The sequence below is a fragment of the Manacus candei genome, unplaced genomic scaffold (assembly GCF_025592945.1).
Source record: "Manacus candei isolate 608988 ecotype Guabito, Panama unplaced genomic scaffold, ASM2559294v1 h1tg000014l, whole genome shotgun sequence".
Taxonomy (NCBI): Eukaryota; Metazoa; Chordata; class Aves; order Passeriformes; family Pipridae; genus Manacus; species Manacus candei.
The window spans coordinates 36,373,360-36,393,722 of NW_026138062.1; the positions used below are offsets into that span (position 1 = coordinate 36,373,360).

General features: G+C 37.3%; 1 protein-coding gene across 1 annotated transcript in view; it reads left to right on the top strand.

The window, feature by feature from the left end:
• MICU2 (mitochondrial calcium uptake 2) overlaps positions 1-20,363 on the top strand; it is a 145,462-nt gene that overhangs the window by 105,626 nt on the left and 19,473 nt on the right. The window contains exons 5-7 of the mRNA XM_051779137.1: positions 2,343-2,390; positions 6,610-6,692; positions 12,745-12,807. Of these exons, the coding sequence (XP_051635097.1) occupies positions 2,343-2,390; positions 6,610-6,692; positions 12,745-12,807 (194 nt within the window). The remainder of the gene's footprint in view (positions 1-2,342; positions 2,391-6,609; positions 6,693-12,744; positions 12,808-20,363) is intronic.

Consider the following 20,363-nt stretch of genomic DNA (forward strand, 5'->3'; position numbering starts at 1 on the left):
AGTATAATCAGTCTCCCAGAAGATATCAGACAGACTGTGGATTTGCTTTAAAGCACTGAGTCAGGTTTTAAAGAATGTTTTATATATATTTGTTATATTTACCTTTTTATCAATTTGACTATAGTGACTTTTCAAGTGTCCTCTTTCCAGACCTCTGCAATTCAAATGCTTTTCCCTTGAGCCACTGAGCAGGGTGTTGTCTTTAGATTGATCTTTTCTTCACATCCTACCATCTCTGTAAAAATTTTGCAGATTTTTTCTGCAAAATTTTATAATGTATAATGATCCATGTCTAGCTATATAGCTAAAACTCTCCAGGGGCTCAGTATTTTGTATCTCAATTATCACAACATTTTTTTTCTTATGACTTTAACAAACATAATCTGCCATGTTAATATCCTTTCAAATGCTTTGATAAGTATATTTTTCTTTCACAACTCCTTTGAGTGTATGGTCTCTTATTTTGTATCCCAACACTGGGCTCTCATTGTTGTTTTATCTAGCATAAGCTGTTTGTCTTCAGTTTCCGGGTCTTCCCTAGACTACTCCTGTGCAGCGCACCTCAGGACAGCCGAGAGGCAGACTCCCACTTCTTCTTGGCCAGTGATGCTCTCCTTCATTGCTTGGTGGTTAAATTTTCAGTCAGGGATCTCTGTGCTGACACCATTGCAGTCCATGACTGGGAGGTGTTTTTTATACTGACCTGCTAAGTTGCCTCATTGACTTCCTTTATTGAATTCCTTTATGAATTCTTTCCTTAAACATTCTTTGGCTGTGTCACACACAAAACAAAATTAGGAATCTTGATCACTGCCCATCACACTAATGGCTTCATTTCTTATCAGTCCCTCTTTGTTTCTATCTTTTTTTTTATCTTGTCTTATACTTTAGGCATATAAGCTAAAAATTTGGAGTAGAAGTTCTTTCTCTGTTTATTTGCTTTTGAATTTGTAGAAAACCTACATGTTTTATCTAGGAACACAACTCCAAGTTTTACAGCAATGCAAATAATAATTTGTATTCTTATGATGGCAGAAATGCTAAAACTTGTAAGCAAAATTAAGTTTTTGAGGTGAAAGTGTTTTTTATTTCCATAGTGGTTTTATGATTGTAGTACTGTGCTGATTTACACATGATGCATGTTGGATAATAGGGTGAATAGCTCTATTTTGATGGAGAGGGAAGCTGAGATATGGAACCAGATTGAGTTGGCAACAGGGTCAGCATTAGACCTCCCTTTAGCTAAGATTTGTTCTCCAATTTTCAGACTCCTGCGTTTACCAATTTAATATTTCTGAACTGGTACTTAAAAGTGTTAAGTCACTATCTGAGGTCAAATACAAATGCTGCTGTCTGTACACAGTAATTTATCAGAAGTTAATTGCTTATCACTGAAGCTTAAGTGTATTCTTTATCTATCAATTAACTGAATATAAATTATAAAACTAGTTTATCTTTGCACAGATAGGCATGTTTGAACTTCATTATTTTAAGCAGCTTCAGCTTTTAACTCACAAGTTAAAAGTAGCTCAGTTATTTTGAAAAGTGATTTATAAAAAAGCCCCTTACATTTTTTCTCCAAACATTATTGCGGGGCAGATGGTTCAAATTCTGTTGTTTAACCACCCTCATTATGCGCTCTCTATCTTTAGCTTGTACACTCCATTTTGACGCTATCACATCTTTGTGTTTGTTCAGGCTTTTCACTTAAGGTGGTATTTGAAAAGAAAACACTGGAATTTTCCTTCAAAAGGGGGGAAAATACTTTCACCTTGTAGAAAGGACACGTTCCTATTTAAAAAAAAAAAAAAAGAAGCCTCCTCCTGGCGCTCGGCCCAGCAGTACTATCAGCACAATCTAGCAGCTTGGCAGCTTTGCGTGTTGCCATGTTCCCCTTGAGAATTAGAGGGAAGCTATTCTCCGCCTCTGCGAGCCTGCCAAAGGATGGAGGACTTTGATCCTTCAGGGTAATGTTAGAGTAGTTCTCCTCCCAGGTACTAAATGTGACAAAGCACATTTAATTTATTTGCCTTTTATATAAACATTGAATGTTTTCAGTGAGAATCCAAAGATTTAGTGCAGGACTTTTATTAATACCAAATAAACCTTACTTTCTGGATTAGACATGAGCATTGATGAGTCTCTGGTTAGGGAATTTTACCTTCAGAGCACTAAAAACAGAAGTAAAAACTTTATTAAATAATAAAGTGGCTTACTTTAATAAATTTATTTAACACTATGTCAAACTACAGTTTTTATATTTATAGGATTTGATGTTTCAAGTCTTACTATGAGTTTTTGGGGGGTTTTTTGCAAATAATTTTTTAACTCTTTCATTTCAGGGTTGATATCTTATGCAGAGTACCTGTTTTTGCTGACGATCCTTACAAGTAAGTATTGTATATTTAAAATACATTGGCATAAATACTCAGCTACTAACACCTTTCCAGGAACTTTTTCCTGAAATTTTTAGCTTCTAAATTTCTGCATTATTGTAAAATGTAAAAAACCCACTATATAGAGAGTGATAATGCATTAATATCAATGGATATAACTTTAATTGATTGGAACTTACTTCCATAGTGGCATCATTGGTCCATAGCAATACTTCAAAAATCATGGTAATCCCTGCACCATGGGATCAGAAAAGCTTTTCAAAAGACTTTGAGAGAGGGCAGACATTGGTTACAGAACCACATTATAAGGGGAGGAAGAACAGGGAAGAAAGATAAATAATTTGTCTTCTGGATAGTAGTTTTAGTCATTTTGGAAATGAGACATTAACATTGTAGCTCATGCAGTGGAATAAAAAGCTGTTGTGGCATCTCAAAGGTTGTTCCCTATTGTTCTTGTGTTCAGATATGCAATGGATGCAATACACAAACAGAAGAATTCTGCAGTGTCTTTTTTTTTGGCTTTTTTAATCCTTTTTTTTTATCCTCTGTTCCTTTTGACTTTATTTTCTCCAAGTATTTTACATGTATTTCTGCTCTCCCTCCTTTGCTTCCTTCCTTTTTGTCTAACAGACCTTTTGGTACTTGCTTTATCTACAAACAGGCATTTTTTGTTGTGCATGGAAGTGATCTCGGATTTTCTAGATTTCTTCACCCATACTTACTCTGTGCCATGCTTGCCACCCCTCCGTTTTATTCTGATGAAGTGTAGGCGATGCTGAAAAATACCAAGATTTGAGATGTGTGCAATGAACATCACACAGTGAGACCCATACACTAGTAGTGAAGTAGTTCATGTGCATGTCCACAGAATAGCCCACATGTGCAGTCTTGTTTGCATGACTTATACAGGTCTAACATTTTCAGCGAGGGACAAAACCAGGCATACTAGATTTATGGTGTCAGTGGATGGGGAAAGGAGAGAAGGAAGTAGTCACTTTTGCCTGATGGACTGTAGATGCTTGACCCTCATCACTTCCATGGCCGAGGCTTAAACAAATTGACAAATTTTCCTTGCACTGGAAATCCACCTTCTCATGGTGTAGTATGAACAAATAATTGTTGGTCTCCAGAGAGTGGAGAGAGTATGTCCAGCCTTCCTGATAATGGCCATCAGTATACACCTCTTGCACAGTTTAGGTAGCCCTTTTGCAGCTTACCTCATTTCTAGCAGAACTATATTAGCTCTTACTACATGGCATGAAGGGTGGGTAATCTCTTAGGGAACTTCAGCTAGTACACAGTAATAAATAATATATATATGCATTAAGATAACCTATGTAATAGACAAATATACTGCTTCAGCAGTGGTGACTGTCCCATGCTACACACTGCTTGAACCTGAGTTATACCATGTGTTCAAGTGGTTTTAAAATCAGAAATAAGAGTTTAGCCCAGTTAGAATACTGATTTTAATATATTTGTTGCAACTCAAAAATGATGCATTTATGTTAAAAAAGGAAAACTGTTGTGCATGGAAGTGATCTCGGATTTTCTAGATTTCCTCAGCCAAATTATAATTTCAGAAGAATACCTTAAAGTTGCAGTAATAGGTGCCAAAGGTTCTACTTCTTTAAAAATTTATGGCAGCTGAAAATGAGTTCATGCTGAATTATTGGCTGAAACAATTAGAAAACTGAAGCAGTATTAGAGCAAGTTGTTCCACTTCTCCAAACAATCAAGTAACATCATTTTTCACAGAATTTCTTTAAGAATGTATTGAACTGCAGAAACAAAGGCATCTTTTGATGCAGGATAAAAATGCAGTGCTAATGTTGCTGCTTTGGTTACACAGAGGGTTATCATATCGATCACTTTGAAAGCAAATGTCAACAAGTGTTAGTGCCTCTATCTTTGCCTAACAAGTATCCCATGTCAGTCAGCCCCAAGTTACACAACCTGTCTCTCTCACTACTGAGAATTAATATGAAATTTCTTAAAGCAGGCATTAATATTTAAATTACTTCTACAAAATCACCAACAGAACAACTGGGAAACAGAAAAAAGTCACCAGACTCCTGGTTCCAGGACGCTGCTGACCAGACCATGCTGCCTGTCATACATAAGCAGTGTCTGTAACAACACTGAACTTAAAAATGTAATTTTGTGTTAGGCAAAGGCTTTATTTTTTTGCCCCTGTGACCTTCTTTTCTCTTTTCTGTGTGCCTTGTATCATCACTATCTTTTTTTCTTCCAGTGCTGTATTGAATTTCATTTCTAGCAATAGGTTAATGGCGCCCTGGCTGGTGAAGAAGTCCAGGAATTGAAGTTGTCACCTTTACTCAAAGCTTCGTTTCAATTAGCCAGTCACACAAATTGACATCTTGGTCAACACAGGAATAGTTGGATAGGAAGCACCTAGGTCTAACCTGCACTCACAGCCAAGATGAAGCTCTTCTGTTCAGATTTTGGATTTTTGCCTGATTCTAATTAAATACAAATATATCTGTGGTAGTCTTTGAACTATGCTTATTTTACGAACACATACCTTTGGGGTTACATCATATCAGATAAGTATGTCATCTCTGTATAAGCAGCTTTAGGTCCTGTATTTTCAGTAACAGCTCTCTTATCTGAAAATTGGAACACAGATGGTATGAATTACTATTAAATACATCAATTACTTTTGTTCTCTAAATATGTTATAGGATAGCCTTTTCTTGCTTTTGTACTAGTAACACAAATTTAGCATGTGCCATTTCCATGGAAAGGAAGCCAGTTTTGATTATTACAACCCAGTTGCTGGGGAAGGGTTCTGCTGTGCAGATTGCAATGGTATTTATAAAATATCCATGCATCACAAGATTGCTTCACATAGAATGTTAATTGACTGCTGAAGATGTAGTTATTTCTAAAATGTAAAAATAGTACTTTCTTCAATGATCTTGTTATGACTTTAAAGGAATGGGATATTCCTTCAGCTTGTTCCCTTGACAGAAATATTCTTTTAAAAAAGAAAATGCAAGACTTAAAACTTTTCAGAATGGAACTAGAAGAACATATTTCCAAAAGGAAAACTCTAAAGGCATTAGAGTTTTTTAGGTACTGCTTCACTGCCCTCATAGGTCCAACATTGTTCTTGGAAACATGAATATATTCCAGAGACGGTAAGTCCATGGCTTTCATATTAATGCCTGACTTAAATGGATTGTGGAATTAATTCATGTGCTCCAGAAATTACTGGGAAAAGGGCTTGCTACTGCAATGAACTGTAACTACATTTTCAGCAGCATGCTGCTCCTGTGTGGGCTCGCTAATGAGCAAGGCCACCTCCTGTAAGCAAAGTAAGACCAGGAAATCATGGGAACGAGCTCAAAACACACTATGTTTTTATAGCAAGATTCAGAGCTCATTACATTTTTGTGTTGAAAAGAAACATCCACTCAGTGAAGGAAATGCAGGGTAAAATTGTGTAAAAATCCTGAGAAAAATCAGCTTGATGGGAGTCATACAAAACATGCTTTTGTCAAAAAAGACCAGAAAGAGTAGTTTATTACATCTTAGTAATATTCGAGTACATTGTTTAGGGAAGAAGGAGAAGGGAAGTTAAAAAAGGCCTAGGGCTAACACAGCAGGAGCAGGAGCTGAGAGCTGACCACTGTTACAGCATCGGTCTGTCTGCTGGGGAGGACTTCTAATACTGACATACAGTCACCTGTGCAGGAAGTACCTGAGGAGTACACTAGCTCTTTTACCCAGTTTGGAAATAATTATTGGTTTCTGAAGGCAATTTCCACTCATCTAACCTGAAAAGGAGCTCTAATAAACAAGACAGAGCTAGACTGCAGAAGTGACATGGGATCATGGAGGCATCCATAGAGAGTATCTTAAGACTAGGACAGTGAGAGATACAATATTGTTGTGGAGATCAGATGGACAGTCATGGCTGTACTTGGGCACTGCTGGCATTTCTTACTTTCCCATTACATTAATTATCCCTTGAAATTATAGTAAAAAGGTGTTTAAGAAGTTTGCTTATATTGGAAGAGGTATATGTGGTTCACTGGAAATACCATGTGTGTATGTAACAATGGAGAACTGAACCATAGGCAATATTCATTTTGCAGTCGTTATTAATTTTGTAATCAGTATTTAAGTGCTAGTGTAAGCATCTGTGTGTATATTTTTAGTAAAGTTATTTTGCAATTTGTTGCAGAACCCCAGACTGGACTTCAGATTGCCTTTAAAATGTTGGATACAGATGGCAATGAGCGAGTTGAAAAAAAAGAATTCTTTAAGGTAGGTGTATTTATATGCATATTAATTTTAAAACATTTAAATAGATCCATGGGTTATATTTGGTAAATGAAGATTCATTAAAATCATCAAGCCTATTTTTCAGTCCAATCTGTGTTCACATACTTATTAAAATATTTTATATGAAAGAAGCACATACCAAAGTATTGCTGTAGAAGTACTTGAATTTGAATCCTCTTTTATAAATGTTGCCTTTGAGTTGTATCTAAAAATCTGCTACTAGGAAAGTTGGTGTACATCCCTTAATCCCATAAGCTAATTTAAATAATAATCTGGAAGAATGTTTTATTTTCTAAATATGTTGAATAATTTCTTTAATACACCATCCTCCCTTGTTTTTTATTAATTTTGTTTGGTGCTGCAGAAGGGCAGCGTTTTTCCCATGTTTTATATAAACTATGAGGGAGAAAGGCAGATGCTTAAAAAACAAAACTTTACTCTGTTCTTTTAAAGAAGAATAGGCTTAATTACATAACTTATTCAACTTTTAAATATTTAACAGAAGACTGTTAACTAAATACTTCTTGTTAAAAGTTGAATGCAGAATTAACAAACATAATTTTTAATAGACTCCCTCAGCTTAATTCAGTTCCTTCATTAATATTGGAGGTAACTGGACGGTTTTATAAGAAGCTGACGTGGCTACTACAATTCAAATTATTTTCTATCAGTAGGATAAAGTTAAAGGTGACCATTAATGCACAACTCTAGAGAACCATAGAATCTAAAACTTAAAAAGATGCACCTGTTGATAGAGAAATTGGCAAAAAACTTATGTAAGTGTACTTTCATAGCCTTAAACTCTGAATTAATGATACAATAGCTGCTGGCATGTGTTTTGCGCTGATCACCATTTTTTCAGTGAATTGCCTTTTAGCAAGGTTGATTGATGAGTCATACTTTAAAGATATTATAAAATATTGTAAAAATACTTTTAGACTTAGTAGTACTGTTAGAAAATAATGCTTGAAATTAGATCATTTTCCAAGGCAATGTTCCCAGAAGCCCCTAACTGAGCCTGCAGATACCCTTGTCATGGTTTGACCCCAGACAGCAATCAAGGGCCACAGAGCCTCTCCTTCACTCCCCTACCAGCAGGATTGGGGAGAGAATTGGAAAGGCAAAAGTTAGAAAACTCATGCATTGAGATAAAGACATTTTAATAGAGAAAGCAAAAACCACACACAGAAGCAAAGCAAAAAAAGGAATTAATTCACTGCTTCCCATGGGCAGGCAGATGTTCAGCCATCTCTGGGAGAGCAGGGCCCCATCACACATAATGGTGACTTAGGAAGATAAATGCCATCATTCCAAATGTCCCCTCCTTCCTCCTTCCTCTCCCCACTTTATATACTGAGGATGATGTCCTATGGTCTGGAATATCCCTTTGGTCAGTTGGGGTCACCTGTCGCAGCTGTGTCTCCCCCCAGCCTCCCATGTACCCCCAACTTCCTCACCAGCACAGCAGTATGAAAAACAGAAAAGGCCCTGGCTCTGTGTAAGCCCTGCTCAACCATAACAAAAACTTCTCTATATTATCAAGCCTGTGTCCAGAACAAATCCAAAACACAGTCCCACACCAGCCATGGTGAAGAAAATTAGCCCTACCCCAGGCAAAACCAGCACAACCCTACACTCATTTGTTGCTACACAAAATCTTTTAATTTTGAAGAATTGGCTCTGTTAAAATGTTAATTATTCTGCTGATGAAAAAAATAAATAAAATTCTAGAAAAACTTATATTTTTAACCTACTAAACCTGGTGCAATCCTAGTGAATTGTTATTAGACTAACAGTGCCCTGATCACCAAAACATGTATGTTATGACTGTATTATTCATCTACAAAACAATATGTTACAGGCCAAAGTAATGCTATGAACACGAGTGAACATATTCAGCATGTAGTGCCTCTACACCAAAATGCCATGTTAGCAGTGCTGCCTTTAAATAGGTACCGTGTCAGTTAAACAAATGAGATTCTTACGGAAACACTGCACAGCTCTTTTAGGGAGATGTGCAGTATGTCATATATTTAATATCCATTATCCATTTCAGGTAATTCTAATTGAATCAGCCAGTATGAACAACAGAAAGTGATCAAATGTAGAGGTGAAAACATCATACAAATCATTGAAAATGATTTGATTTCTGGAGCAGCAATCAAGTTAAATGAAAATTATTCTGGTTAGATAGATTGTTACTTTACATTTCCTTTATGAGCTGGATTGATAAATTAATATAGAGTGGTAAAAAACAACCCATATAAATTACTCTGTCAACTTGCAAGTATCATTAAATTCAAAGAAGTCCCACAGGATGCGAGTTGGTCAGAAGACGAGTTTTCTCTCGTGACATTTACTTAGCATTTATAGAGGTGACTACTTTCAAGCAAAATTTTATTTTTATAGATTAGGTTTAAAAATAAAATTTTTGGAATGTAAGAATCTGGAAAAATGTCTGTGTGTTAACGTATATGCTCTAGTTCTACATGCATCACAGAAAGTTTCTGGGTAGCTAATAAATTAGTAAATTATGTAGCTAATCTGTTATTTATCTTGTCCCAGTTGGCATCTTAGGAAAATACATCTGAACTATTCTATAGTTATTTCCACACTATATTTGACAATAATGTCAGGAAACATATGTAAGGAAAGGGCAGTAGAAAAGCACAGTGAAGAAGTGGTAATTAGGAGTCAGTGTCTGTAAACAGGTTACAATGGGAAAAGAAATTTCAGTGCTGCTTCATTCTTATGCTTTGTGACCTCTTCTTCTCCCTACTTCCCATCCGTTATCTACTAATTAGACATCTGTGTATGTCTGTGTTATCTGTTGATCTAGACTATAAACTCTAAAGGTAAGAACATGCCTTTTTGCTTGCAAAATGTCCTTCTTTCTTTGAATTGTGTATGTCTCAATTCTCACATGTAACTGGATGGACAGGCACAGCATGTGTCAAGTGGATCATTCAGGAAAGTCGAGAAGGGTGACAAGCAGAAACTACAACCCAAGTCCTTAGTGCCTGCAGTACATGATGGATATAGACTGTTCAAACCTTCAAACCAGAATTTCCCAGTGCTTTTTGCTAGCATAAATGGATGTTCAGGAAAGGAGATCTTGAATGCAATCCCATGTTTTCAATAAGAGAGTTTATCTTGTCCTCCATAGCCTTTCCATTTCTGTGCACATTCTGCTCATTTCCAGTAAAAGTCTCTCCCTTCACGGAGAGACTCCTTCCTATTCCTTTGTATTCAAGCCAGTGTATTTCTGCTTCATTCATGTTACAGTGGTACACAGTCACAAGAGACATTTCAGTATTAGGGCCCAGAACGTTTTGGTGCTTTGCCATGCAACTCCAGGGTGAAGTTAGAAGTGGCATGTTCACAGATGCTAGTTACCATCCTTTCATCAGCCCTTGCCAGAATGCAGAATCATTTCTCAGAGCCATATTATCTGCATCTTTGTGAGGACAGTAAGGTACTTCTGTGAACTCTGCACTTCAAGACATTCTCTTGAGATTCAGTGAGGGGGATTTCCAGACACATAATAACCCATGCACATTAATCTGAGACCTCCCACCAAGAATAAGGCTACCAAAGTTCCCAAAATCCCCAGCAAGTAAGGAATTTCCCTAACTCTGTCCTGATTAAAGATGTCTAAGTAAAATTAATGACAGTTCAAAACTGTCAGGAATGGAGATAGAGTGGTTCTGATGGCATATGCAAGACTATGTGATTTAAACTTTCTAAATAGACTGTCTTACACACTTGTCCTGGAGCACAGATACCACAAAAAAACTTATAGAGCTCCATCTAGGGCTGAATGAACCAGCGCCCGACACTCATTGTCGTGGTTTGGTACAGAGCACTTCTATAGTCCTAGAGCATCCACAAGCACTGATCTCTCTCAAACAACTGGAAGATGCAAAATCACCTCTTTTTATAAGACTGACATAGCCTTTCTGCCAGATGTTGTCTTGTTCAGAACAGATTACTTCTTAGTATGTCTTTAGCAAAGAGGCTTCAGTTGTGCATAATAGGTCTCATTATCTTTAAATTAGCCATTAGTGTCTTGAGTGATGAACAGATATAAATATTAAATACAATAAATATTACATGGAGGAGCCCATTTCTTGAGGCAGAATTCTTCTCCCTCTGTGAGTAGTTGCTGTATTGGGCTGGAAAAAAACTTCTGGAAGTAGTTTCAAGCACTAAAAGGATTTACATACAGTGTAAGAAAATGATAAACTAAATCTTTTAGAATGCTTGTGAAAAAAATTACACTGGCTGTCTGTGCTCTTAAGTAGTCTCTGCAAATATTTTTAAGAGTCCTTTAAAAATAAAATCCAAAAGAAAAAAATCATATTTTCTCTGGTTTGGAAAGTATTTGTAGTTTTCTTTCTTATGTGTGAGCAAAAGATCAATTTTTCAGGTAAGAGAAAATGTGATCTTTCAATGAGAATGTTGACAAGCAGTTGTATTTTTATCCAGGGCTCTATAATGCTATTTTTCTATGAAGAAATTAATAATATTTTAACTGTACTAGTCAACTGTTTTGTAAATGATCAAAAATAAAAATAATTTGGAGAAACTTGGAAGAACGAGTACTGTTTAATTGCCTTATTTACAGTATTTCTTTTGATAGATACTATCAAGACATGGCATTCAAAATTTAGTAACTATCCTGAGAAACTAAAATCCTGAGGTTATTAAAAAAAAACAAAAACAAACCAAAGGAACAAAAACCAAACCAACAAAAAAACCCCACCAACTCAGAATGAGTGAATTTGACAAATTCACCCTGAGGGTCAAGGGAAGACCTTTGGCAACATGAACAGTTAGTGGGTTTTTTCTTACTCAGTATTCACAAGTCTGTATTGCTTCTCTGAACAACAACACAAAACAAAACCAAAACAAACAGAAAAAAGCCCACAAAACCAAGCAAACAAACAAATGAAAAAAAGCCCTAAGGAGAGATTTGAAAACAGTTCAAAATAATGGCTATATGGCTGTGCAGATTTGGTAATGGAATTTTTTCCCAGTTTTAGTGGGCAGGCTGAGGAATCACTCAGAAATGTTTGAGAAGCAACCACTAGTTTTGAAAACCCTGAGCTTTAAACTCATCTTTCCTAAAGTCTCCAAATCCAGAGTGATCGGTGTAAGTCCATATCTGTACCTGAAATTTATTAAGTCCCTTGTTCTTTCATTTTTGCTGTCCTTTTGAGGATTCATTCAAGTGTCTGAAAGGTAGGTATACTTTGTACTGTAATAAATCACTCGTTCTTGTGGCAGTGTTGACCTTCCAAGCTGAAATACATTCAAAGAAACCTTGCAGCTCAGATATACTGGAGGTACTGCAAATTAATGCACTTTCTATATTACCTTAAAGCTCTATTTGCGACAAGTTATGTTTTTAGATGTGAGTCATTTCAGTAATTCTGAAAATCTTCTTTGCTAATACATTCAAGATTAATTTATTTCTGGGGTGGAGGGGAAACTCAAACCACCCTCTGCCTAGTGCCAGTTCTGACAAAAAAATGTTTTCTTATTTAATGAAATTATTCTTTGTTGTTAGTTGTATAGTACTTCATTTGGACACACATGTTTTTCATGTATAGAAGATCGTGTCTGTAGCAGAACTGTGTAAAGCTATCTACAGAACAGCATGAAAATCAGGATAATTTTTATTTCCCAAATGATCCTTGACGTTATACCCCTGAGTTTCAAAATCTTATGAAGTGAATGCTAAGCTTCTAGTGCAAGAAAATCTCCTCTAAAAATAGAGTAAGCACTGGATTGCAAGAGATAGATTCATGTTCTGCTTGGCTATAGTAACCACTGTAGATAAGACATTCCTGGGGAAAAGTGTGTCTGAATAGCAAGATATCCTTAAGGATTTGCAAATATTTTGTCATGACTAGAGAACCTTGCAGAAATGTATAATTAAGAAAAGGTGCAATTAAAGCATGTTTCTGAAAAAGAAGACTCTTGTAAGATCACATTTGTAATTTTCTTGTTCTTTTTTCAACAAATACAGCTACAGAGAATCATTGGGAAGGAAGATGATTTGAAAGCAGCTGGAGATGAAACAGTACTTCGGGTATGAAATAGAGATAAAGTTTTCTTTACAAAAACATTTTCATGTTTCCTGTGAACTTTGTTATTTTTTCAGAGTTTTTATATAAGTATATAAGCGCCAGTATTAGTGCTTTAATTAAATGAAAGGGAATGATTTTTCAACTGCTTTCTAACTGGGAAGAAAAATGTTTGTGATTTCTGAACTATCTGAGGAAATGTTTTCAGTCAGTGTATTTCATGACTGTGTAGTCACTTGGTTATTTAGTTTCCATGAGCCTCTGTTTCAAAGTAACTCTCTTCTATTTATGAAAAACTAAGAAAAACCTCTGTATTGCTGTATGAGAATAGAAGGCTTTTCAAATAAAAACTGATAGCTTAAACTTACCCAAGTGCTGCTGTTGCAGGAATATCAGCTTATTCTGAGTTGTTTTGAAATGTGATTACTGAGGTGTCACTGAGGTGACAAAAGTAAGAATTACTTTAGTTAAGTCCACTTCCAGAAAGCTTGCCACTGATGGAGATAGTGCAGGGCATGCTACACTGCAGAATCGTGCTGCTATTGATTTTTTGCTGTTAGCACTTGGACATGTTTGTCAGGAATTTGAAGGCATGTGTTGTTTAAATAGATCACTCTGAATCCATCTACAGACAAATTGCCACACTTTGGGAACAAACAAAGAAGATCACATGGGAAACTGGGTTTTTTGGCCTGGAAGGCTGGTTGTCTAGTTGGCACATTTCGGGTTGGTTACGGTCCTTACTCAAGACGGAGTTCTTAGTTTTGATAATAGTTGTGGTTGTGCTAGTAATGTTACCATGTATTGTGTTGTGTTTGCGAAGGGCCCTGCAAAAGATGACGCAGGGAGTATTTCTCTCACAATTGCAGAAAGGGGGAATTGAAGGGGTTAATAGCAGGTCTGTTAGCTCCCAGGATGAAGATATCAACTGGGCAAACTTTCAAGTGTATCCTTGACAATAAGGAAGTCAGTACACAGCCCTAATGGAGAAAACAAAGGCAGACTGTAAAGTTGGTAGGCCTAGGATGTGGGAACTGCAATAAGGCCTTGAGCTTTGCCAAATGTCCATAGAACCTAGCCAATGAAAATGCTGTTGCTTGCTTACCTAAAATAAGGGTACTGCTTGCTGCTAGCAAGGGGTATAAAAAAGCAGATGAGAAAATAAAGACAGATGACATCTTTTCTGCACATAATTGACTCCTTGTATCTTTATCGGCCGTCATGACTCTACACTGACAAGATGGCGTAGATGCAGACCAGAAGAAACAATCTTAGAGTATGATCTTTCAACTGGGAAAGAAGTTACATTGTTTTGCAGACCTTTAGCAAATGGTAAATACATCTCTTCAATGAAAGGGACGGGAAAATTCCTGCTGTTTTCTCCTGAAGCCAGCCACCTGCAACCTCCCTTCTTCCCGGGGAGAGTCTTTGCCAGCTGCCATCTCTTCTTCATTCTGTACTCAGCAGAGAGACAAGATATTCTGTAGCCTAGGTGAGACTGAGTGAGACTGAAAACAGAGAGGAAGTCCTGAGTATACTGAAAACACCTCTGAAGAGGCTGATGAACCACATTACATGCAATAGCACAAAGGGCAGGGCCTCAAATTGCATCGGGGGAGGTTTAGATTGGCTATTAGGAAAAAAATTTTCACTGAAAGGGTGATCAGGCATTGGAACAGGCTGTCCAGGGAAGCAGTGGAATCGCTGTCCCTGGAAGTGTTCAAAAATTGTGTGGCTGTGATGGTTAGAGTCATAATTTAGTGGTGGACTTGGCAGTGCTGGGCTAAAGGTTGGACTTGATGATCTTAGAGGTTTTTTCCAATGTAAATTATTCCATGATTCTAAGGAGGGGGAGAGTACAGATGGATTATCTCCATCTATTACTATAAGATGCTGCTTACATCAGCAGCACTACTTTTCTTGCATGCTTAAATTGGATGGTGTAGCTGAAGGATATTTTTCTCACCACAAACTTGCCTTCAGTTGTAAATTTTCAGTTTACATTAGGCATGAGGTGGCAACTGCTCATGTTGAAAGCATTCAATAAGGAATTTATACAGGACTCTGCTTTGTAAACCTATCACACTTCAGCAGTTTCTTCAAAGAGTTGCTCATGTTTACTTTTTCACCTGCCTGGGGAAAAAGCGAAAGTGGCAGTATTGCCAACACCTTTAATACCTATTAGGCATAAAGTGGCTTCTGGTGCACAAAAATTTTCCTCCCTTAATGTATATTCGAAGTTCAGTTAAAAATTGTTTGACTGACTAACAACCATCGCTTTTCTTGAATCTTTTCATCAGTCACCAGATTAAAATAGCTAGGATTAATAGGGTTGTCCGCTCCTCAAAACTGATTTCAATTGAGACTTAACTGCCATGACAGTGAAAGAAAAAGGATCTTTATTCTGCATGAATGCACAGCTATAGTATAAAATTTCCAGAAAACTTTGATAGAGTTGGACAGATTAGTTATGAACACATAAGGTTATTGTAAGCTAATTGAATACCTGAGCCGGAACGTCTCTCTTTTGTTTTTGTCTTGCTTCAAATTTTGTCTTCAGAATTCTCCATTCAGAAAAATCTGAAGTTATTGCAAGCAGAAAATATTATTTAATACAGTTTCTTAAAAGATTATCAATGGAATTATAGTACAAAAGAAGAATTAAATAGCTATGGAGACTACAGCTAACTTGAAATTCTTCTGATCTCTATAATTCTACTTGGCAAAATTCAGATTATTGCATTTCTTCTAATTTTTATTTTCTTTCCTATCTCAGTCTCCCATGAAAGAAGTTGATTATATTTGTAAGCAGTGAATATGACTATACAATGTAGTCAGTGGATATGTTTTTACCCTTTCTTTTTAATAGTTATGGCAGTCATAGTATTCCTTTTAAGCAAAGCAGATGAAGCATAAAAATATGGGGTTTAAGTTGACTGTGTCATTTGAAAGCTGAGATACTGCAATGGAATGTTGGTGTTTGGGATAGTTCTTTATTTCCACAACACTTTCACAATTTGCATATGAGTCTGCTGGTTTTTCAGAGTAAATCCAGTCTCTGATACCAGATGGAAAAAGTCACCAACTTAGGAAAATACGGTTTAAATGGTAGTCTGCAATTTTATTTAACCAGTGGGTTTATCCGGGTGTGTTCCTCTTACAGTGTAAACAAAAGTCCCAGTCATTTATTAACTATATGGAGATACCATTTAATACTCATTGAGTTGCTGTATTAGGAAAAGAGAAAGCAGTTTTCTGTGCTCCCAGGGTGCTTGTATCTCTGCCTTTTTTACTGAAACTTTGACTTGCACGCCTAAAATTCAAATTTTCACCAGTAATGGCCCTTGAATGGGATTGCAGTGGCTTTGGCTATCCAGATATATCCTCCATTTCAATGGAGGGTTTTTCTTTTTCCAATATTGTAATTGATGCTGGAAGAAAAGCCAAAAGGTCTGCCTAGCCTTAACTGACCCCATCTTTTGGGAAGTTCCATGCTGAGTTTTGCAGAGCAAAACTCATAGCAGGGGTGCCCACGCAGTGAAGGAGGCTTACAGGTGCAGGCAGGCTTACAAAACTGGAACCTGGTTCTTTCTAATTAGATTGGAGAAAATGGCAAAGAAGTCAACAGAGGCAGTGACCTCACCCACCTTCCCCACAGGCCAAAGGAAATGCTCCATCTGGCTTCCTAGCAGAACTGTTCTTCATATGAAACATCCAGCTGAACATGTATGTCACTGTGGTTCATAGAAGAGGAGAACCAAACTGCCTGCCTGGAAGTGGTTTAGAATATAGCAGGAAAGTGCATGAACTAGAAGATTTTGGTGTATTTTGAAAAGGTGTTGCCCAGTGACCAGCACCTGTTGCTCTTTTGTTACTGCCCTGAGTTCCTTAAAAGGCTACTCTAACAGTGTATGGTGCTTTAGTGTTCTGGTAGTGAAAACAGTGTTAATGGCTGCAGATATCTCCTTTATAGGCAGGGAATATTCTAGATCAGGGACTTTGCTCTCAGGCCCTTCAATTTAGATTAATGAGTTATCAAGTACTTTCAATACCTCCCGTTTAATATACTTTATATAATGGGTAAACTTATAAGTTAATTTTAGCTATTGTTAGAAAAGGAATGACAATACAGAATGTTTTATATTTGTTCTTGAAATGAAATTAATGTTGGGAAATACATGTGCTGTCTCATTTCCAAGTGATTAAACATATTCTTCTGGATTTCATAATGAACACATTTTCATACAAAGTGTGAAAAGTGTGGTTGGGGAGTTTTTTAACATTTAATTAGTAACTCGGGACACAGCTATTAATCTCTTTTAAACAGAAAACCTTTGAACTAAAATTGAGTGTGACTATACATGGTATACTTTTAGACCCATATATGAATAATATCCTATTATTTGTGTATCAGTTGTTTTAACCTGTCTACTTCTCTTTTTTTTTTTTCTTGTGGTTCTAGAAGAGGTAAATGAGATTAGTCATTCACACATTTATCACTGCTTACCTGATATGGACAAGGTTTTACACTTGGACCTTCAGACATTGCAGGATTTTGATGCATCTCCTCAGCCACAGGGATTGTGCAGGTCATCATAACTTGCCCATCTGCTCCCTAGAATCTCTAGTTAAAGTTTTCTGCCCAGACCTTCAAACTCTGCATAACCCTGGACCCAGTGTAACTAAAGACTGCCTGTACTCTGTAGTACTCTGTAACAGGGGTGCAACACATCAAATTTTGCAAGACTCTAGTCCAAGACTAAAATTAATATCCCTTCCCAAAAGAGTCTGTCATTAATCTTGTAACCTCTCAGTTCAGCTGGAATGCACATTTTTTCTTGACCTATCTTCTCCAACATAAATATGTATGTTTTCTATCAGCAGTTTAACATTGAATTCTGTTGAAAAGCTTTTAGATAGTGTAAATGAAGGAGCACTGTGATGGTCCTGCATGCTTTAAAGAAAGCCCTCCAGACAGGTAAACTCCCTAAAGAATCAAGACATCTGACACCAAAGTATTAGGATACTAAAAAACTGCAGGGTCATTTTTTGCCTCATGGACAAGGAAATTATGTTACTTTTCCATATGAGCTGATGACATTATAACCTCAAGAGAGAAAAAGAAACATGCTTTCTCACATCTTTCTAGGTACCTATTCTACAAGTACATTGAATTTGGCTTAAACAATAAAAGCCTCTCCCACAAGAAATTCATCTGGAAGTCTGTCATGGTCACAGTAGCGTTGCTTTCTATTGCACAAATGTGTAAGGCAAGACCACCCTTTTAGTCTCTGCTGTTTAACCTACTCTGGAGCACTTCAAATTATACAGACAAGCCAGACAGCAGTATGGGCTCCTGATAGCCCAAGGAAGACATGTGGTTTGGCCTTGCACTAATTTGTCTTTGATTCAAAACAGTAAGAATCTGCTTATCATCTCTGAAGGCTACCTAATGCATTTGCTTGTAAAATTAGTTGGAATAAATTAGAAATGGTGCACTTAAACATGCTCAGTTGGCATTTTGGGGTAACTGAAACCTGTGATGGCAGCATGAACGTGGACTACCTATGGATATGTTTGGATACCAGGGGGAGTTGGTTACAGTCCTCCTGAGTCAGTTCAGCACCGAGAGCAAGGAGGTTTGCACATGCTGAGGATGGATGTGCTTGGTCTTCAAGGCCAGGTCCACATTGATTGAAATATTGTGCTTCAAAGCACACCTGCTGAGGGGGGTCCTTATTATGGAATCTCTACTTCGGGGGGAAAGTATGCCATGACAGAGAGCCAGGGCTTTAATTCTTGTGAGGAACTGTCCCCAGCTGTGTGTAGGAGCTGCTTTCACAGGCTGCCAGCAGTGCACCCCTGGGGCAGCCTCAGGCTTTGCAGTGCAACAGTGGCATCCTCTGACTCCTTGACACAGTCAACCCGCTCACAACAAGACTAGTTTCAACCTGTTTCTATTTGTGGCATAAAGTATCTCTTACAGTATCTACTCCCAAATTAGCTTTAGCCCCTTTGGCTGGAAACCATTTTTATTCTGCACCTCTTCACAAATGCAGAACTGTGGGTGACATGCTGAAACCTAAGGATGTCCATAAAGTTGCACGTTCTTCATTACTAAAGGCACTAAGGGTACAGCAGAGAGATTCCATGGCATTAGTTGTCATTTAAAAACTACTCATCCCACCAATAATGGGAATTATGGATGTTGTTGAATGCTGGATATAAGCTGTTTATTGTTTAGAAACTGTTCCATGAGATTTCTCAGATGTTGTCTGTTATATCCTCTGTAGAAACAGTTGTGCACATTTTAGCCCTTCTGCATCAGACCTTGAATCCTACCTAATAAGAAAGTGTGTTGCAAAACATTAAAAAGCTTAAGTATAGATTTACATCATGATGAGAGTTGATTCATCATAAAATATGTTGTGTCATTCTGGGGCACACTTGAGACTGTCTGGACTTCACCAAAGAGGACTGCTTTTGGAGATCTGGTCTCCTGGTCCCACTAGTTTGCCTGTTTACAGTTCCTTTGACTGGCTGTAGCTGGTCGAATTAATTTCATAATGGATACATCTTTAAACCTTCTTCCCAGAACTGAGTAGTAGGATATATCCCAACATCTTGGAGACTCTCAAAATCACAGAAAGTTTGAATTCTCTTGAGCAGTGTATGAGGGTAGGCTGGGACAGAAGTCTGGTATGATAAACTGACTGAGCTAGCAGCTTAAAAACAAAGAGCATTTCATAGAAGTAGACTCAGAAAAATTTGCAAGGATTTAGTCTTACCTTTGGAGAGATTTGGGACATCACTAGCAGACAGAAACTAAGTTAATGTTCTCTTTGCCTGACCTCACTTTTCTGCTTTTCCGCCCGTTCTTCCATCTACTCACTCTCCTTTTAACTAAAAAAAAAATGCAATCCGAAAGATGTGTTTTTACAATTTCTATTGAAACAAGACATTGCACAGCAAATACCATCTCCCAGGAAGCAAGCACGAGAACAAGAAACGAGTTGCAGATTTTAATCGTGATGAATGCTTTCCGGTCATGCCTCAGGCAAATTCTGCAAGGAAAGGTGGTAAGAATCTAGAGACAGTAAGTCTATTAGCATTTCAGATGAGTTTTGAAAATCAGTTAGGTACATTATTCTGAAAATCCCATCTCCCTGTGTGATAAGTTTCTTCTCAGTGGCACTTGTTGGTACTTGCTGCAGTATCAGGTCCTAAACGTCAAAAGCTCAGTGGGGAGCTACAGGGTTAGGTAGATCTGTGCCCATGACTCAGTGTTTGCAGCATCAGGCCTCTTATGTTAACAGCCTGTGTAATGTAATAAGGAAATAACTGTTGTGTTATCTGATCTTGCTTAAAAAGGAATAATTGCATAATTCAGCAGTTCATGGTGCTTTTGAAAAGTGTAGGAGGCGTTAACATTACTCTAGGAAAATTAGCCTATGTTTGTAATATGTACACATGTGTTCATTAGTTCACAGACTTGTGTGGCATCAGATTGTGTGGTCTTTGGGATTCTTTGTCTGACCCTGGAACATGTCTGAGTTCCCCA